Here is a 21,838-nt window from a genome sequence, read left to right as displayed (position 1 = left end):
AAACGCGCGTGCAGACGTTTCAACGCACATCAAATTTTATTAGTATTTGTGTCGCTTGTTTTGTGTGAGAGCGCCATCTGCCAAATTTGGTGATGCCTTTTTAAAATAAAACGTTAACACACAAAAAAGAACGGACTTGTGTTCTTGTGGAGACCGGTCTTGCGAGGCAGCCTCGAAAGAACGAACTTGGACGGACGCGCCGCAGTGACTTCTGGGAATTCAAGCGGGGTCCGTACGCGCAAGGCTGCATTCAGTAGCTGTGTCCCAATTCGGGGGCTACAACCTTCTGAGGTCGCGGAATTAAAAACGAGGACTTGTTTTTCAAAGCACGCAGCCCGAAAGATCCAAGAACCGAACTGAAATGAGACGGTCTAGCCTCGCGGAGGATTTCCTAATTGCGTCACCTGCTGCTCATGTTGCGTGGTGACAGCAGCAGGACACAGCAGAGACGTTTCTGACTTTTTTAAACAAATACGGAGCCAGAAAAATTATATTTATTTTAGAGAATATGACACGTTTATGTAGATTAAAACAGCCCAACAGTATATTAAATTAACCAACCTTAGACATTTAAAACACAATAATGTTAATGAACAACATCATATATAATATTAAAACACTGAAATGGACCGTTTTTGTGAATTACTTTTTATTTAACTAAAGTTTTGAAAGATTATTTAAAAATTTCAAGCCGTTACAGGCGCGCAATGAATCTCGGGATACCCAAGGCTGTGAAGGATATTCGTTCTATCCTTAAAAACCCACGGAAATAAGGTCGCATTTTGGGGCTGCATTTTAAGCAACCTTTGAATCGGGACAGCCTTACCAGCCTTCAGTCGCGCTGCTGTGACGCAAACGGTCTTAAAATGCAGCCTTCAAAGCACGCATCCCCCGAATTGGGACACAGCCGCTGTCTCTCGTTTCGTAAGGCTGCGTCCTTGTGTCCTCCAGAGGTATCGTCCTCTAAAGGATGCGGTATACGGAGGATTCTCAATTTAGAATTAAACGAGACGTCGATCATAGGACATACTGGCAGAAAAGGAAACAGGAAGTACCACGTTGCTATGACAGCACTTTGCACTCGAACACCCGTCAAATTAATTAAAATGATTTCTACATGATTTTACGAGGTAAAACGTTGGTTACTTTCTACCCTAAACAATGCCAAAAGAGTTAAGCAAATGTAAAAAATCACTAAACACTTAAACCTATTTACTACATATGCCTGCTAAGATATAAAAAACGTGACACAAATTGTAAACTGTTCACATTTAAACACCACATATTTGATTGAATGTGCAGCTGTTGCCGTCTATTCAACACGTTTATTTAACAGACGTAGGCCGATGCAAAGAATTGTGGGTTACCTCTAGGTCGCATTAGAAGGGTGCCTACAGTGTCCTACCTGCTTTTATGAAACGAGACAGCCTCGATGACGTAGCAGGCTTCAAATGAGACCTCCGGAGGACGCAGCCTTCCGAAACGAGACACAATGCATCCTTGATAGAGAACTCACTATCGAGTACTTTCATGACGTGTTCTGTTTTTGAGGATTGGAACGGACTTTGAAGGTTATTAATGACGTAGAGCAAGAACACGAGGACACAATACCGCCTAAGAACGCATATTGAGAAACGGCAATTTCTGGAAATATCTGTCAACTTGTAAATGTCGAAACACACAACATTATTAAACTAGACTAAGGGAATTAAATAAAAAAATTGTCTATTTATTTTGGTAGTCTTCATAGCTACTATGACACTGTATGGTGTGCAATAACAATTAAAAGGCAGTTACATGAAATTTCTATTATTTAGAAAATTAAATTGTCAACCTTTGTGAAAATTATTAAACATAAAAATGTGTTCATAACACAAATATAAAACGAACAAATTCCTTCAAGCTCTCATAGTACATAAAACAAAACTAAATTACATTAATGTATGAAAAAATATTTAAAATATATTATATACATAGGACAAGATCCTGAACGAGGATCTTGTTGGGTTAACCAAGTATTGTTGGGTAAAAAGTCTTGCATTACATATTGATTAACTTGTTATGATGCCATCTACAAACAACTGCAGAAAACGCAGCCATGTTTTCTTCAGAATTTCTTTAGTTGTTTTTTTAATCTTTATAATTCTTCACTGGGGATCTGCACTTGCTGCTGCGACTATGCCATGCTGCCGGAGATGGTTCCTTAGAATTTGATTCTTAGATTTCCAATCTTCCACCTTTTGTAAAAAATGACAAAGCAACAAAATTATCGATTGAAAACATGACCTGAGAAACAGAGAGAGGGCAAAAAAGATAGGGACGGATAGGAATAAAGACTTTAAAAAATTTAAGCTGCCATCTCATATGTATATACAGTATATAAATACCTCTTGTCGTAATAGCTGGTTATCCCTTCTCAACCTCTCAATGTTGTTTAATTCATCTCCTAACCGGCTGTTACTTTGTCGCAGCTCCTGAATGTAATCACAGGCCTTTGATAGAATCCCACCTTTACTCTGTAAAATAACATACAAATCATAAACATCAAATTCTCCATGCTGACAATTATATGAATATATACAAATTAAATCATACCTGTCCTGTTTTAGTTGAATCCATGGTGCAGTCTGGGATTGTTTTTGAAAGCTGAACAATCCAGTTATTAATTTTATCTCTGCGCCTTCGTTCAACTGTATACAGAAATAATTACTGATGATTACCAACCGATAACCTAAATGTAATTATCAATCACATCCCAACAAATCCATATATAATTCTTACCTTCATTATGCTGAGATTGTCTTTTCTCATCTCTTGAGGTTCTAGGCCCATCTGTCTTGCTGTAAAAGTTGAAAATTACATTATAACAACTGTTTTTATTCTTTGGGACTACACGTATGAACTTATTTTTCAATAGCTAACTGCAAGTATACAATGTTTGTATCGAAATCTAAGTAAGGCATTGAGCTAACAGTCCAGTTGGAACCAACTATATTTGGTAGCTTAAAGGCAAATTTAGCCAAAACAGTTATTAGATGGACATGCAATTTCGCAGAATTCTGCAGGGCTTTCAATGAAGTTTTGCGGCCGTAGATTACACATAGGACTGCTGATAACTGGTTTAAAAATAAAATGGATGTAATCTTTATGTAAAAAAAACAGATGCAGTTTATGAATCAGTGCATTTGAGAGGCTGGAAAAGGCAACATTACGCATTGTAAGGTTGTGTACGGGGTGCAATAGACCTCTGGTTGGCTCCAGTAAGGACCTCTTGCGGTGACATCATGACATACAACTGACCTAAAGTAGGAGGAAGAAAAACAAACAAGCCTGTTTCTTGTGGTGCATTCATAGTCATAACAATAATTCATGCTAAGACATCATTTATGTACTGATGACAATGTACCTGCAGGGGTACTCTCACTGAGGAGTGCATCTGAAGCTTGAACACCAGTCACCATTGTGCCTGTTGCAGCATCCGAGATAGCAGGGTAATAAGTGTAATGGGTTTCAGTGCCATCTCCTTCTAAGCCCTCTGACTGAGAAAACACAGCCTAAAACACATAGCAAGAGAACAACATTAGGGAAACTAGACAGAAAGGGACTAATATATGTCAGGTATAAAAGTATGTATCCACCTGTGTAACAGGTTGTGTTGTGGCAGGAAACCCAGTCACTACACTAACTGCTGTTGCACCATCCGTTTGAGCTTCAAGCTGCCCATCTGCAACTTGGATTACTCGATATGTAACCTGAAGAAAATTAACGGGATACATTTTGTTTATGCAATGTCATATTTATGAAACGCACTTCTTTCCAATGGATATTTAAAATAAATAACACAAAAAGGCCTAAATTTAGGTTGTTTTATACTTGCTAGAAACACAAACGCGTATGACAACATTGGACTTTCAATGTTAAAAGAATAGTTCATCCTAAAATAAAAATTATCATGAGGAGTTAAAAAATAATAAGCACTGGTTTGTGGTGTGTTTAAAATGTGAACATTTTGGAGATACTGTGTGCTATTATAACCAATACTGCACTTTATCAACATGCAGGAACAAGTGCCGTATCAATGAAGTAATAAAATCAGACACCTCCTTCTACAAAATCTATACACAATTTTCACAGAAAACTCATTCAAGCCAATACCAGATGATGATGATGATCTGACTGCTGACCACTGGTGACCTTATCACCTGAGATGGATGTAAACAGGACATGGGTGTTTAAACCCTCCCCTCATCCCCTACCTGCCCTGTGGGAGGGTACAGTTCCCCTACCTGCCCCCCAGCTCCCTCGGTCTTGAACAGATATTTAATCGGCTGCTCGGTGGAGAACGTAGAAGCAGACTGAATAGTTGTGATTGCTGATGGATCTTCCGCAGTGGCGACTGCCCCTAAAGGGAAACAGAAATACATTCTCAAATTTGTTTAATAAATAAAACAAAACGTTGACATTACTGCTTATTGCATCATGATAATACCTTCTTCAATGACTGGAACATTGACACCAGGTTCAGAATTTTTCGGTTGCCTGAAAATGCAATATTTTACATAAAGAAAAAACGCAGAAATGTTGACCATTAGAGCTGTAGAGTGTGGTTAAAGGAACAGTTCACCCCCCCCAAAAAATGATGTTGTCATTTACTCACCCTCGAGTTGTTCCAATTCTCTGTATCTATTTCTTTTTTTCTGATGAACACAGAGAAAGATAACATTTACATTACATTACATTTAGCAGAAGCTTTTATCCAAAGCGACTTACAAATGAGGTAAACAAGATATTTGAAATAATGTGTGTAACCAAACAGTTCTTGGCCACCATTGACTACCATAGTAAGAAAAAAAATTACAGTGGTAGTCAAAAGTAGATTCGGAACAACTTTAGGGCGAGTAAATGATGAGAGAATTTTCATCTTAGATTTTCATCATTATTAGAAACAGGATTTTTTTAGATACCAACCCTTTCATATCCACAGTCAGTATATAACAGTAAAAATGTCCTCACTCCCTGTTGCTTGGTCAGACCTTTACTGGATTCAGTAGAGAACGAATGACAACATGAAGATTATCACCTAAAAGTAAAAATTAAAGGGCTATTTCACCGGCAAATCAAAATTTCCCCATATATTACTTAGGGGTGGGAATCTTAAGGCACTTAACGATCCGATCCGATTCTGGGAGTAACGATTCGATTCCCGAAACGAATCTTAACATACATTTTTGGTAATTAATTATCCTGCTGTGCAAATAAATTACACTTTAGATTTTAACCAAAATTAGAGTTGTATGCTTTTCTCACTGAAATAACGACGTGAGGGCAAACTGTATCATGGCTCAAGTACCTGTAACATCGTGCGAAATCCTTGGTTGTCCACAACGGAGTAAGGGCGCAAATCTTTGGCGATAAAACCCGCCACTGACCGGGTAATTCGCTTCGCCTTTTCAGAATTCGGTGGAAGCTTTGCTACTTGCTCGAGGGTCCTTTGACTGTAACCGGGAGTGTGCGTGATTGGAACAGAATGCTGTTTCTCCAGCTCTGAGTGGAACCGCGTAATATGTTTCTTCATATTAGTCGTGTTCCCCAAATATTTGAATTTGGTGCCACAGACTTTGCACACAGTATGGCTTTTATAAACGACACCTTTTTCGTTGTCTTCACAAAATCCAAAATGTTGCCACACAGTCGATTTCAAATTTGATGGAGCAGGTCGTAGTTTGTCCATTTTGTCTAAAGCGAAGCCGTTCGTTTATCAACAGGTTATTCTGTTTGGCCTGCGCCCGCACGCCGCACAGTGGTAGTTTGAATTGAACACAGAATCGATTCTGAATTTTTGAGAATCGATTCTGAATTGTTAGATAATGAATCGCGATGCATCGACTTTTTCTCCCACCCCTAATATTACTCATCCTCAACGCATCCTAACTGAATATGGTTTTCTTCTTGAGGAATAATGCAGTCGAAGGTTTAATGCCACGTATCCTTTTACTTCCAAGCGGTAGAATGGGAGTGAATGAGCATCGACTTTTTAAGCTCCAAAAACTGCATCCATCGATCAAAGAACTGCTCGACACTGCTCCGTGGTCTTAACAAATGTCTTCTGAAGTGAATTGATGTGTTTGCTTAAGAGAAATATCCATATTGACAGCGCTATTAATGTTGATGTCTAGCTTTCGTTATCCCGCGGCTACACGTGAAACTGAGGCTTGTTTTTCCGGCAAATGACAGTGATGAAAGCTCCCACGCAGAGATGATGGTATCCTATTGGATCAAACAGAAAAATGCTGCGTTCATCATCGGAACTTAGGACACGCCGGTGTCATTTGCCGAAGAAACAAGCCTCAGGTTCACGATTTGCTTCAGAAGACCTTTGTTAAGACCACGGAGCCATTTCGAACAGTTCATTGATCGATGGATGCACTTTTTGGAGCTTCAAAAAGTCAGCACTCATTCACTCCCATTCTACCGCTTGGAAGTAAAAGGATACGTGGTATTATAAATTCGACTGCATTATTCTTCAGGAAGAAAAACATATTCAGTTAGGATGCCTTGAGGGTGAGTAAAACATGGGGAAATTTTGATTTGCCTGTGAAACAGTGTTGCCAACTTTTGCAAGACAAATAAGCAACTGCAGCTCCAAAAACAAGCCCAAAACAAGCCCAACATTATTCATGATCATCAATGTAATTATCAATTATTTATTATTAATGAACGAGCCTGGGTCATTTTAAACTTACACTACCCGGTTTGAAAAAACACAAACAAATTATTTTACAAAAATTAATTGCAAATCTCTGATGTGAGCATTACAGGCCTGGAGAGATGGAAAAGGAGAAGATATAATGACTACTTAACGTAGCTGTAACAGCCACACATTTATAATAAAGTAAAACTGAATTATATGCATTTGATGTATACTTTTTTAAATTATATTCTGCAATGATCAATACATTTATTTAATACATAAAAATGTTTGATGTTTACCTTATAGCCTAATAAATAGGGTCATCCCTCCCTACCCCTTTGCTGCACCGTGATCAGATCTGAACGTTTCGTTCATTTTCACATTTCATTCTAATCGTGACAGATGTAATACATTTAGTTTAGTTGGTAGGGTAAAGGAGGCAGTGTGTTTGAGGACAAATTAAGCTAATAACACCTGCTTAGGCCTGAATAACGCTGTGTAGCCAAACGCGCAGATCTACACTTTTAACATTTTAATGATGTAGCCCGGTTATAAAATGCTTTTTATCTTTAAGTGAATATTTCATCCGTTTAGTATATTTACCTCCGATTACCCAAAGAGCGCGGATGATTACGTGAAGAGACCACTGTAACATTCTTGGCTTCGTGTGTTTACACTTGGCATTAACATGCGATCTCGGTGATCCGAACAAGCAGATCGGATCTTCAGACAATCAGGACACAGCGCGTTTACACTTGTCAACAAGTGGCTTCCACATCTGGATAATGTGATCGGATCTCTATAGTTTCCCGCCCATTATTTTAATAAGCCTGCCATTTAAAAATAGCCCCGGTGCGGGGAGATTTCACACAACACGTATAACGGGGAGGATGAGCATGTTACACATTTGATACGCAGCCATGTTGAACTCGAGGCAGCGGTGGGAAGTAAACCGCGGTTAAAACGATTAATGATCATATATGTTAAAGTATACGCAGAGGACGTTTGTAAAATGACAAACGACAGCTTTTGTACTTGAGCTGTGGCGGGTTTCACTAGCGCGCACACACACACAGACTCTAACGGTGTTTTTAAACACATAATTTGTTTATTCATGTCACAGACACATAAAATAATCACACAAGTAGGCGTAAGTTACTATGATCAAAAGCGACCACTTACATCGTTCTCTTCTATTTGGGTTGGTTCGGCTGAAAGTGACAGCGCGTCGTTTCTTTGGTCTGCGCCCTAAATAGCGTGCTTACTGACATCAGCTATAAGCAACACTATACAATCTTGTTTCTGTGTGTAAATGATATACGGTGTATTCAGAGCTCCGTTTCAAGCTGCCCGTCTGCCGCTTAATCTGTTTTCGGGGACGGTACTTTCGAGTCAGATCCGTGGGCGTGGCTTGTTGGTTTTGACTAAATCTTTGGTGTTTCAAGTCGTACGAAACCTAACCTTACTCTAACCATCATTGTTAAAATTGATGAAAAAACACGTTTGGGTGATGACGTCAGACTCGAAAAAAGATGAAAAAACACGTTTGGGTGATGACGTCAGACTCGAAACACCAAGGATTTAGTGCGAGCCGTACGAGACACAAGCGGCAGCAGCCCTCGGGGAACCGGAGAGTTGATTACGCCGTATAGGCTACAGTAAACACACACACGTATGTTAGAAACAAGCTGGTATAGTGTTGCCATTCGTGTCTGTGACATGAAAATAAACAAATGATGCGTTTTAAGCTGGCGCTGTGTGTGAGAGTCAACGCCATTCATGGCAGTCACAAATACAGCGATGATACAGCTGAAGTGGTCAAGTAAAACATCTCGTGTGATTTGACATAAATCCTCTGTAGGTTAAAGTATTCATGATAATTTCGTGGGAAAATGAACGACTGTGCAACGTTCGGGAGCAAGAGTAAACTTTCCGCTGCATTTGTCAGCTGCTCCGCAGTCTGAGAGGTTTCGGACAGACGAGAGAATAATGATAGCGGGCGGGGTTTTCTGTGAAATTGTACCGGTAAATGTAGATAAACTGTCTGGATTGCGTTTACATTACACTGAGATCCGATCACAATGCGTCCTCGACTACCTCTGGATCAGGACACGCTGAAGCGCGTTTACACTTGTCTTTTCAATGTGTATGTGGACAACATCCAGATACAGGTCGCATGTTAATGCCAAGTGTAAACGCACCCTATGTTGTTTTACGTGCTTAGATATGTTGTGACCTCCTGCGGCGCCGCGCAGACAAATCGGCGCGTGACATCATAGTACCGCGAGAGAGATTCGACAGTAGACGTCTCTATATGCCTTCTAATAGCTCTCGCAGTGCTGCGATGTTATGCTCTGCCGCATGTAATACAAAAAGCCTACCTTCGAGCAGATAGTGTTAATGGATTGAACAAAACAGCGACCATAGATGTAAAGAAACAAAGTTGCTTGTCAGGTTCAGAACAAGCAATCATATTTTTAAAATAAGCCCCAAAACCCGCGACAAGTGATTTTTTAACGCGACTTGACAGAAAAAGAAGCCCAAGGTCGCGTATTATAGGCGGACTTGGCAACTATGCTGTGAAATAGCCCTTTAAATTTGAAGTCAAGAAACCAAAATTGGTTTTAACAGAATTGGCCAATAGATTCACTCATCCCTTATGAAAATTAACCACGGTTCATAGTGACGATAATTGTTTCGGAGTGTCTATTTACACCGAGTACCCGTTTGTTTCACTTTATCTGTAGTACAACTATTGTAACAATTATTTAATTACATTAACCAAGTTTACTAAAGGAAAAACGTAATTTAACAATGATATTTGTGGTAAAGACAATTAAGAAACATGGTTACTTACTACACTTGTAATATAATAAGACCATAAGGGCATTGGTTATAAGTTACTCAGTTGATATATATTAATACCAGGTATCTATGACACTGTAAACATGCATAAATATTGTTTTTAAATGCTTAAGGAAAACTGCATAGAATTCAAATGAATAGAAAAAAATATTTTATTTGAGAGGACAGCAAACGTTAGCCAGCCAGCTATCTAGTCAGTTTAGACAAGGCACGTTGAAAAAGCACGAGCAAATGATCGACACCTATCTAGAATCATTATAAAACTGATCATGACGAAACCAAAAGTAAAACTGGGTTTATTTCACGTCTTACCTTTTGTTGCTGTGTCTCCTTGTTTACAACCGAACCGCTGCCTACAACCCATACGTGAGATTGTGCGCATGCGCACAGAGAACGTGGCATTTCTGTACTTGTAGCGCAATGAATCTCGTTCCAGAATACTAGCCATAAGAAATAAGAGTTATGTGCGACTGGTATTTCAGAAAGTGGATTGTGTAGTTTTTGTTGTTAGTTTGAACAAAGCCACTAGATGGAAAGCCTAAAACATTTAGCCAAAAAGCGTAACGGCTAATGCTAACGCCCTGGCTTCAGCGGAATGCAGGAAAGGAGTCCAGATGCTAGTTTCTTTAATGGATGGCAGTGGGTTTTATAGGCCGTTGCGGTTTTAACGATTGGAAGTATTAATGACCCTTACACAATGAGAGTATCTCTGGTTTGAATCTTCTTCTTGTTTTACGGCGGTTGGCATCGGTGCATTACCGCCAACCTCTGTTCCGGAGTGTGGATCATAGAAAAGGTTCAGACTATCCACCTCCCTCCTCTCCCATTCACACACATATCCACACACACTCCCTACCCGTCCTGTTACATAATAACAATTTAATAACACACTCCACCAGCTATACTTTAAATATCTTCAGTCTTTCCTTCATATCCTAATATAAACCCGTTTCATTAAAAAAAATCCAAAATAATTATAATCTGATTCCTATGTTCTATGATCAATAACCCTTTTGATAACTGCTGTGGCGGGTTTCCCAATCCTATACGACGTGTCCCTGTTTGTGTACAGGGACATAAATTAAAAAAAAATGATGCGTGGACCAAGGTGTCTGAGATTGTGTTCCTGGTGAGTCCCCTTTGACCAACTGCATTAAAGCTAACGTTACACTTCGACCAGGAGAGTTTGTAATGTAGGTTGCACACAAATTAATGTTAATTAAAGACCAAGGCTAGTAAATGTCTCCTATAATGTTTAAATTAGACTAGTACTTAACCATGAACACAAAAGCCACACCACACAAATTGCTTTTAATTGGTTTATTTCGTTAGCAAACGTGTAACTACAATAAAGTTCTTTCCACCGATCAATTTCTTGTGGTCAGTCTGCACAAGATCAACAAGCTTGTTTGCTTGTGGCCCCTTTAAATACAAGATAAGATTTAGATCTACGTCAGCGCGTCCAAGACTCTTTCTACAGCGTTGTTGGCAGGGCAGCCAGAGCGATTTTTGACGCTCTCGACGGCGGCGGTCTGAACGTAAAGTTAGTTGGCGCATTCTGTGAATTTGGTTAGACACGTAAAGTGATTTTACTCAAATTTACAGATTTATTTCCCGGATGTGATTGCAAGGCTTTGCGTATAGTTTGTATAGCCTATAGTTGTATGGTGTTTAGTGATATATGTACCGTACATGTCAGCATTTAAGACCCGCGAACCGGACAGAAGATCACTGCGATCGCGGGTCTCAAATGTTATAGTTTTCATGATAAATAAACAAACGGTAGACTCCCGGGGCCCGTTTCAGAAAGGAGGTTTAGTGAAAACTCTTTGAGTATATTAACCCTGAAATGAGGGAAACTCTGGGTTTTCCGTTTCAGAATGTGAGGTATGTCAAACACGAGAAAGCAGGGTAACTCAAGCCCGTTTCTAAAGGAGAGGTAACTTATACTCAGAGTCAGTAACCATAAACTTACTCTGTGAACCTAACCTGGTCGGGAGCAGGTTTTTTAAAGCACAAGTGGTGTAACTCATCCATTCATTCATTAATACAGTCATTCATGGCACACATTTTGATTACACAGAGACCATCTCAGTGACTTATACTGTATGTCATATGGGCTTTATAGAGGATTCATGAAGAGGCTGCATTAATTCATTGGAATGTACTTTGATTTCAGGAGAGCAATTTAGGACCCGAGTGGAATTTTGTCATTTCCCTGTGCATTTTTATTAAAACTGTACCGGTTTTCTTTACAGTGAATTAGATATATCAAAATATATCTCATCCATCCTTACATCAATAACATCAGCCACCGTACGTGTCTTACATCAGAGCATAATTTTCTATGGACGATGAGGAATTACTTAATAAAGTGTATAAATAAAGTGCATGAATAAAGAAATGAATAAATACAGACATACATGCAGAAATGAAGCGATAAAGGTAATAAACAAGTAAATTTGACGTGCATCCATTCCAAGTGAAATCTGTTCAGAGCAGGGTTCGAACCGGCGATTGAAAATTAGAAGAAACAAATAAAGTATAGCCACCGATATTAAATATGGTAATTCTATCCACAAAAGGCTCTCTTACCTTGCGCTGTCTGTCGTAAAGGTGGTGGGCTGCACACTGAAGAAGCAGGAGCAGAGCAACATGGTTCTGAAAGCACAAAAACAATAATTAAAGCTGTTCTAAACAAAGTAAAACAAAACAAAAACAAATAAACTACAAATTTACCATGCGATGCCTCAGCTTTGTGTGGGACGTTATGGGATGAGGTCTCTGTAGTGTATAAAATTAATATTTAAAAAAATAATTCACAACTCCAAACAGAAATGATTCAACGCATATATATGTAGTGCAAAACATTCTTACCATCTTTGTTACATTCCTCAAAAGAAAGTGTCCTGCACGCTCGAGAGATACTGCTCTCTGCTGAAGAGACGCATTGTAAAAGAGGTGATTGAATTATCGTTTTAAAAACATGCATTTATAATCTGTGTATCCATAAACTTGACATTAAAAACACACCTGTGGCTGAAACACTTTTCTTTGTTTGTGTAAAAGCCGATGGTTCCTGCACAAGAAACATGGCGTTTTCAGAGCTGGTGCTTTAAAAAGGAAGACACAAAAAACAAAGAAACCAATATATTACCAAGTTATATGGAAGACAATTATTTGATCAGAGAGGCGGAAATGCAATGTCTTTACCATCCACAGGAGACAGATGAAGTTCCTTTATAGTGCCAGTCAGTGGTTTTGAAAGGACAGTAGATGGTTCTGCAAGACATAAAATCTTAAGACTCTTAAGAGATCTGCTTACTCAAATAGAATGAATGAAAAGCATGCATTATGCCTTGTCAAAGAATGTCACAAACATTACAAACTAAACAGGGAACGTAAAACATTTAAATGCAAGAACATGCACGTCGTCTTGTATTAATAAACAGAAATATTTATAAGTTTACAGTAAAAGTGAGCACTAACCTAGGACGGGGATTTATCAGTTCATCGTGGTGCGGGAATCAATTCATAGCCCCCCTTGAACAGTTAGTATCATGCCAACAGCACACAGATTTGAAGTGACACACAGCCAGCACACTGACACATTAAGACAGAAATAGTTCATATTGAGTTTTGGACAACATTTCATATCATAATTCATCAATACAACAGTGCTGAATCTAAAATGTTTAAAAAACCTGTTGCTGTTTCCATGGAGTATATCAATTCAGCAGCTGAGGACGCTGATGAAGATTGTGCTGGCACTAACAAAACCTAAAAAAATATGGAACATTTATTAAATATATCAACTACTTTAATACAAGGTGTCATTTAAGAAAAAAAAAAAACCACTTACATTGTACCAGTAGCTTACGTAGAGGGGGTGATGTTCAGCATTGCACTCTCCAGCTCAGCATCTTCATCCATCTCTGTATGGTTGACAAAGAAGAGTTAAAGGTTGCTTTTATGCTGCACTTGGATTTTTTTCTAATGTAACTGTGCTATACAAAGAATAAGGTACATATACTTATTGACATAATTGTAAAGATTCTCTTCTGAAGGGCAAATGAGGGAAAATAAACAACTGACTTGTGGGCTCAGATGTGGCACTTGAGGCAGGCACAGGCGGACGGACAGACTGCTGCTGCTTCAACGGGTATTGTTGCAGTTTATACATCCGCGTCCCTCGGACACATTTTACCCCCGTTATAAAGGAAGCGTAACCATCAGCTCTGCTGTCCCAAATCTCCCTCCATGTACTCTTGGCACAAGCGCCGAAACCAAGCAGCTGGTCGTCCTCCGATGAGGCCACTGGTGCAGCTGGAGTTTTAGACACATAGCTTGAAAGAGACTGGATTTCCTCAAAGCTGTGGGCGTACTTCACAAAAGAGACCAGGCTGCCATTGCTGTGCCCCTCAGTCATCGTAACTCCTCCAGCCTCTTCCTGCTGAAGGTTCTTTATCAGGTAGATGGTGTACCCCACATCATTTTCAAGGAGCCACCGGAAGGACTCCCCCTTGTATTTTCCAAACTGCAGGATGTACTCTCCAAAAACTTCTTTTTGGTCTGATGCATCACCTCCTCTTTGAGGGACCACATTCAGAGCATTTGGTCTGACAAGCTCCTCCTTAATTGGTGCCGACTTGTCCTGCAAAGATGGGTTGTTTTCTTTATCGCCCTGGCCTGGTCAGTTGGCTCCTGCAGAAGATATCCCAGCGGTCCCCTGAATGTGACCTGAACCTTCCAGTGAAAAAAATTACCCTTTTCTGCATGATGACCTGTGAGACATGAAGGGCAGTTTTTAAAATTTAAAGATTTACATTTGCATTCTTAAGTTTAACTGTAAAAGATGACAATCACATGGGTTTTCATATATGCAGTACAAATAGTGTTGTGAACTTTTGTGTTCTAATAAGCATTCCAATATTTTACATTACAGAAAAAAACTATTCATTCAATCAAATTCATTAGTAAACATTAAAAACTTACAACCAATGATGTCCCTTACGAAAATTAACCATGGTTTTATTGCAGTTAAAACAAAAAAATGTTTACTGTAGTAAAACCATTTTTTAAAAAACATAGTGAAACCATTGATACTGTAGTAAAACCGTGGTTTTGCCAATAGTTATCAATACACGAAGAAAATAAGGTTGCTACCCTTTTACAAAAATATAAAAAAACATGCTTAAGGGTTATGATAAGGAAAACCTTTGTTTTTATTTAAGGTTGCAAAAAAAGGTAACTTAAACGACCAATAACTCCCTCAGCAAACAACACCCGAATCTATACGTTAACATAAAAAAACATTACAAAACAACTGAAATGTACAAGCATAAACATGAATTATGGTCATGTTCATTCATACGTTAGCGTGCAAATGACCCAGCGATGTGTTTTAGAGAGAAGTTTGGGAACAAACAAACAAGCAAAACATGTCATTGGATGCTTACCGGAGTTTTTGACACAAAAACGACTCTGGTGTTAAAATCAACACACGCGTACCGCTAAACACAAGCGGAGGTTGTGAAAAAAACGTACCTTTGATCGATGAGACGAAAAAGCTCTGAATGAAACGAGCAAAGTTCTGAGCGTGTCCTGTCTTTCAGACGCGGAAGCAAAATGGAGGCTTCAAATCTCCCGGCGGTGCAAGACGCGGAAGTGCGCCACAGAGCGTCAGTGGCCAAAAGACTATTGCATCCGTAGTGTTTTAGCACTACCATTGAAAATGAATGGGAAACGAAACGGTTTAGGGTTGTTTAGCTAAACAATTCTCGCCCTCCGCGCGGGCGACGCCCTACAGGTGTCCTATACACCATGATGTCTCACTCGCGTAACTAGAGCACTCATGGCGAGTGAGAACATACGATTTTTTTAATTATTTCTGTTGTTTCATTCATTTAACGATTAATTTATTTGTTTATTGGTATCAATTTATTAATTTAAACTTAAGTCATTTTCAGGACATCAGTAAATCGAGCGGAAAGTGTGCCTCACTCTCAAGTGCTTTCTGCCGCCATATTGCTTTTTTGGTGCTGTTGCCATGGTGAATCGTAATATCGGAGCTCCATTGATGATGTCTTTTTATAGTCGTGGTGCACCCGCTTAACCCAGGGTAAACCTACCCAGAGTAAATTTAACTAACTCAAATCAGATGTTCTGAAACCAAAAACGCAAAGTTTCTAATTTCTAAGTAAACCAACTCTGAGTTCAAGGTTTAACCTAGAGTTGGTTGAACCTCCTTATTGAAACAGGCCCCTTGTGTAATGCCGAGAAATGCACCCCTGCCAGATTATGCACTCACCCTCCCCACAATGGTTAGGATTAGATGTTAGGAGGGGGGTTAGGATTAGGTGTGGGGAGGGGTTAGAATTAGCCAATCGGACATCGTGTTATTGAAGGAGGTGCAGAATCTGGCACGGGTGCATTTCTAGGCATGGGAAGTTCGGATCATTTTACTGACTCGGATCTTTGAGTCTCGTTCAGCAAAATGAACGAATCTTTTTTCGAGTCATATCGTTCATTTCGTTCATTATGCAAACGTTGATCACATTACAAACAATACAAAACTATAATGCTATAAGAAACAGAAAAGATTAATTCATTGTTTACCTGGGTCTTTAGTCTATGATTAGCTCACCACACCTCTTATCTGACAAGTCCTCGGGTTTGACTCCTTCGTTCATCACGTGACAGCGTCGTAAGCTAAACCAATGCAGTCAGAGCCGGAAAGAGAATTGATTAGTTCACCTCTCGAGTCTTCGGGTTTGAATCGTTCGTTCATCACGTGACAGCGTCGTAAGCTAAACCAATGCAGTCNCTTTACTTTTAATGGCCTTCTACAACGCTCTTTTAAATGACACTGACACAGTGAAACTGTTTATAGCTTGCGACTTTCATACTGCTAAATTAACAGCCTAAATTAATTTAGCAAACTTTACCATGTCTGTTTCAACTTCAGCACGCCAGCCATAATATACATAAATTAAGACAAGAAACATTTCAAACATAGTGAATAAACTTAATTCTTCTTGTTAACTTACCTGTGACCTCTTCTCTCGCGGCGGGAAACAGACAGTCCTCCTACTGCACGCACAAAATCCGTTGGAGCACACGCAAACAACAACAACACTACTTCTTCTGTAATTGTGTTGGTGGCAGTGTTGCCAACTCTCTTCAATGGAAAGTAGCTAAAGCCTGCCCGAAAAGTCGCCAAATGTCGCCAGATGACGTCACGCGCATATCAGTGACGTCATCACGTAGTATCTGACAGCTAAGTGCTTCAGGTCTGCTTCATATCTCTACTCTCTGAGCGGTTGTATACAGTATTATATTAAAACAATACACCCAAATGCATAATAAATAGGTTCTTAATTACTTATTTTTCTGTTTCTGTTGGCAGACAACAAAAACGCATGTAATAGTGAGTGAACTCAACCAATTAAACTACACACCAGCAGTCACTTTCGTTGAACAGCTAAAATCCGTCTGTGTTCTTGTTTATGCGTCCATACAGTCATCGCGTTTTAAATCATAAATGCTCAAACAAGGTCAATAAGTGATTAGTTCTTGGAAACACTGTTTGTACATGCCTCTCTCATTCACGGGTCAGTGCGGTCTGAACTGAATGTGCTGGTTCCCCTGCCGCGCACTGAACAGAGTAGACACAGAGAGGCGGTGCTGCGCTGGGAAGGCAAAAGCTCGCTCTCGCGGGGCAATAGACGTCAAGCAGAATGTTTCGCTAAGCCGCCAAGGCTTATTCAGAAAGTAGCTAGATTTGTCGTTAGTCGCTTTTTGAAAAATAAGTCGCTAACGGGGTCTGAAAAGTCGCTAAATCTAGCCACAAAGTCGCCAAGTTGGCAACACTGGTTGGTGGTTGAAATTCAAGTTGAGTGTATTACAGCCACCTTCAGTTTGGGTGGAGAAGTAGGCCTACTTATTTGAGGTGCGCTGTTGAAATGCGTCCATATTGGAACAACTGTGTACAAAAATGGTTCCGCAAAAAAGTTGCCGGCAAAGCGGTAGTGTGGGGGCCGGGGGGTGGCCAAAGATTAATTTATGGTGGCCTTGGCCACCATTGGTCACCAAATTGTGGTCCTAGTTCACTGCACCTTTAAAAGTCATATAATTGTGATCGAAAAAACACTGTGCGGTGCCCAGGGTAAAGTTTTATAATGTAGTTTTTATAAGAAGCGACAGTCAACAAAGTCGTTAATATATATGATTTAAATCATGTCTTAAATTTAAAATGTCTTACTATTTCTATATTAAATGTAAGTTAAGTTATATTTTTACAGAATTTTCTTTACATTATGTAGGATGCTTTTATGTATAAACAGTAATTAAAAATGGACAGGGTCACATATTATTGTAAACGCTGCAAGAACGTGTGAAATAATTCTGTTTTAAAAGTTGTAAAGTTTATGAAATGCAGCCTTAATACTACTGTGTCTGGGCTTCAATCAGACGTAACCCCTGTCTAAATGAAACATAGAATTGTGGAACATCAAGTTTTGAAAGTACTTTATTCTTATTATTGGTCAAATGTAGTGTTGTGTAAAACACTGCACAATGCCCGAGGTGTCCTACTGTAGGGAATATCTTTCTAACATGTGTTGAACAGAACTGTTTTCGTTTAATTACGAACTATTTTGCAAGATATAAACAACACTAGTATAAACTCGTTTAGAGTAGACGTTTACCCATAACAAATAAGCGTTGTGTGCGAATGGTGATCTTCTAGTTCAGGACAGGTGTTTGTAGTGATGGGGCCGGGGCATGTCGAAGCGTTCGAATCACATCACGCTACTGACGTCTGCTGGTCAAAACATGTAAATACATGCAAGGGAACAACTCGAAACACAAGCGCACATCACAATTGTTTTTACAAGAAGACAATGTGAATTACGGCCGTGTATACTTTCTGCGTATATTCGTAACATAAAACACTAGATTGCACCCGTGGTTTGGTCCCAGTACGGTCCAAAGTATGATTTACTTTAGCAGGAAGTAACCCTGGGATATGCCAGTGTGGTATTTAATATTAAAAAGGCTGTAATGTACAATGACATGTGTATAGTTCTAACGACGTGTACGCGTATAATTGATTTAAAAGTGATCTAATGCAAATTTAACAAAACACTGGACAGTGCACGGGGTTCGATCCCTGACGGGAGGAGAATCAGAACGCAGATAGAAGTAACCCCTGAGCTACGCCAGTGTCGAGATATCAGGAGTCAAAAACTGTGTATGACCTTATCATATACAGGTTAACGTTTAATAGGCTTATTCAAATTTGATGATGTTAGGAGCAACAAAGTTTGATTTAAATCATCAATTTCCCTGTGATATAAATCGTTGACATATTCTCAGGTCAATATTAAATATATTCAATGTAAATCACAGAAAATGACTTGAGCGGGGTTTTCACAGGCAGGGTCAAGTAAATATAGCAAGTAACGTTACGTGTAAAATATTTTTTTTGTGAAAGTCGTAGCACAGTGATCAAATTCCGCCTAGACTGTGTATGGGCTTCAGTTCTGTTTTATTTATAGCAGATCGAGTACCCTTGGCTGAATTAAACATACAATGTTTAAAAATATCGTTTAAAAGTCGCTTAATAAACCCAATGTACTATTTAAAATAAAAAAAAGCACAGGACAATGCCCGGGGTTCGATCCTATTCAGGAAACTCTGCGGTGCAGAATTTGTTTTTGAAAGAAGTAACCCCTGAGCCAAGCCAATGCGGAAGAGAATGTACGTTAAACCTCTATTGTACTGCTACATATATATATATAACTAGACGCCGCTTTGTCCGCTGGATCGTACGTCAACGCCGCCGCCATATTGGTGAGGGCAAAAATCGATTACGAAGACATACGATTGAATGGTGGAGCTGCAGTTATCTGTATAAAAACACAACATCGTTTTCATTTCTCAACTAATTTCAATACTTTTGTATTTACGTGGAGTACAGAAACGTTTGGCTCCGGTTAAAGATGGTTAGACTTAAATGTATTTATTGTCATATGCAGGCCCGGTTCTACGAGGGTGCTTGAGGGTGCTAAGCATCCTCAAACAAAAGGAAAAGCACCCTCAGATGAAATTATTAATAGCGTATACGAATAGCGTATTATTAATAATGTAAACTAAAATTAGTCAATAAAAGCAGGTGCACACATAAACAACTTATAAGTTAATTAATACATAAATACAACCTTTCGAATTAAACTCTTAATTTCATTATGTCTGTATTATTATAATGGCGTTTTAATTGATTCATGTCTTCAGCGAGCGTGAAGCGCATGTGAGCCTGTCTCTTTAATTGTTCACTGCCTGTTTGTAGCGTTCCACTGTGGAAGTCAACTCTGCTAGCTAACTGCCCAGCTAACACAGTTAAGTTGTGACGACGTACCTGGACCGGACCATATTCGTTGCCACTACGTACCATAATAACGTTCCAGCGACGTAACTTTGTGATTCCCATTTTCGTCGTGACGACGTATCATTGGACGTTGTTGGGACAAGGTGATTACCTGCTGAAGACATACCTGGAACGTACCATATTCGTCACAGCCAGGTACCAAATAACGTTTCTGAGACGTGATGAGCACGTCCTAACGACCAAACAGTCACGTTGTTAAAATCTTTTTATTTAATTTAATTTAAACAATTATCATCCCTCACATGGAAGATTAAATTAATTTGTGATTTAATCTGTGCGTTAAAGATTCCATTTTATGCATAATTGGAGTAATTCTCTATTCAAATATTTATAAAGCACAGTATAACGATTGTAAAACTCAACACAGCACTGTACATCACAATCAGATATTTTATTTATACATGACATAAAAAATCAAAGACTTCGACACAATATAGAGGATTTAAAGCAGATATGTATTGACAGAGATGAATAAACATTATGTTTAGGCTTAACGTTATATTGTCTTACCACATAAGTTTAGCAGGTTGTCCGTTTTTAGAAACAACAATCAAAAGCTTCTTTAATAACACTCACAAACATCAGGGTCCTTTCATTTAAACACGCAAAATCAATCGAAAATCACTAAAATATGTGTTTACTCTCACATCTGTAAGGTATAAAGTAAAGAAAGAATATTAATAAACCAGGCAAGTAAAATCAGGCAGTGAGGTAAAAAGAAATGACCGTTAACGTTTAAATGACGAGAGCCAGCGAATCTTTGCAGAACAAAGGCGCATTACAGTAACCATCGTAACCATGGCTTTTAAAAAACATGGTTTTCGTGGTTAATTTAATAAAGGGAGGTGATCTATTTCTTGGTAATGTGCCATTGTTTACATTTCTAATTAATTTTACAGATTTTGTTCTTATTACTAAATCTAGGTGACACACACACACACACATATATATATATATATATATATATATATATATATAATTATTTACAACATAATATAACTAAATATTGCGCACTAATATTTAGATATTAGTGAGCACTCTGACTACTTTCCTTGCTTTGTTCTTAAATTGACGGTGTTTTATATTGTGCATTTTAATTCATAGAATTTAAATACGAAGCATTAATATTGAGCTTATTTTCAGCAGTTTATTTACGTTTATGTTTTCTACGTATATTTGCCCTTTACAATATTATATATACTATTGCTTCTGTTAGTATTATTATTATTATTAGGGGCCAAGCCCCGAAGGTCTTTGGACTGAGCCGCATAGACGTGATGCTCAGGAATTGAGATTTTTGCTATTGCTCAAAAGTTACGACTTCGCAAACTTTTCAAAGTTGACCCAAAAATGTATTGGAGGCTGGAACTCGACCAATGTTCGATTCATCGATACGACACTTGGTACATGTCAACTAAACCTCAGACTGGGGGTCCTTGCCGAAATTGGGAACAGCGCCACCTATGGGTCGCGAGATTTGAAAAATGGCTATTTTTGCTTGTAACTTTTGAAATGTCTGTCAGAAAACCGAGATCTCAGTGTCTACGGATTCCTTGTGTCATGCTGGATCGTACGGTTACGATTCTGTCACGATTGGATTATCGGCCTGTACGCCATTTTGAAATTTGTCATCAATCGTGATATATTTTGAACCGTATGTTATATCGGCACCAAATTTGACACGCGTCACCAATTTATAGTCCCAAACGTACCCTTGAAGTTTCAAGACAGCGCCACTTAGCGTTCATGAGATATTATGCTTTAATTGCTTACAATATTATATTATAACCCTTGAATGCTGCTGTATCAAACACGCTAACTGAGTGGCACAC

At 38.9% G+C, this 21,838-nt stretch overlaps 2 protein-coding genes across 6 annotated transcripts in view; one reads left to right on the top strand and one right to left on the bottom strand.

Moving 5' to 3' along the window:
* Positions 1 to 675: 675 nt before the first annotated feature.
* usf1 (upstream transcription factor 1) lies at positions 676 to 10,278 on the bottom strand. 5 transcript variants are annotated; one of them, XM_057350330.1, is made up of 11 exons: positions 9,869 to 10,278; positions 4,969 to 5,080; positions 4,490 to 4,539; positions 4,257 to 4,402; positions 3,639 to 3,752; positions 3,407 to 3,554; positions 3,213 to 3,300; positions 2,782 to 2,840; positions 2,596 to 2,690; positions 2,388 to 2,516; positions 676 to 2,286 (listed from the first exon to the last, which is right to left on the bottom strand). In XM_057350330.1, exons 2-11 carry the CDS (start codon positions 4,974 to 4,976, stop codon positions 2,218 to 2,220), a joined length of 906 nt encoding a protein of 301 aa, XP_057206313.1. In that variant the 5' UTR covers positions 4,977 to 5,080; positions 9,869 to 10,278; the 3' UTR covers positions 676 to 2,217. The 5 variants fall into 5 exon arrangements, with proteins under 5 accessions (XP_057206313.1, XP_057206312.1, XP_057206311.1 ...); XM_057350329.1 differs by having other exon boundaries at positions 676 to 2,237; positions 4,969 to 5,038; positions 9,869 to 10,265; XM_057350328.1 differs by having other exon boundaries at positions 676 to 2,237; positions 9,869 to 10,264.
* A 5,132-nt stretch (positions 10,279 to 15,410) lies between these two features.
* The window catches only part of si:ch211-212c13.10 (alpha-2-macroglobulin), a 9,594-nt gene continuing 3,166 nt past the window's right edge, over positions 15,411 to 21,838 (top strand). Inside the window, exon 1 of the mRNA XM_057350547.1 lies at positions 15,411 to 15,417. Within this exon, the coding sequence (XP_057206530.1) occupies positions 15,411 to 15,417 (7 nt within the window). The remainder of the gene's footprint in view (positions 15,418 to 21,838) is intronic.

Source organism: Triplophysa rosa, linkage group LG14 (assembly GCF_024868665.1).
Source record: "Triplophysa rosa linkage group LG14, Trosa_1v2, whole genome shotgun sequence".
NCBI classification, from domain to species: domain Eukaryota; kingdom Metazoa; phylum Chordata; class Actinopteri; order Cypriniformes; family Nemacheilidae; genus Triplophysa; species Triplophysa rosa.
This window is presented reverse-complemented; position numbering and strand designations above follow the sequence as displayed.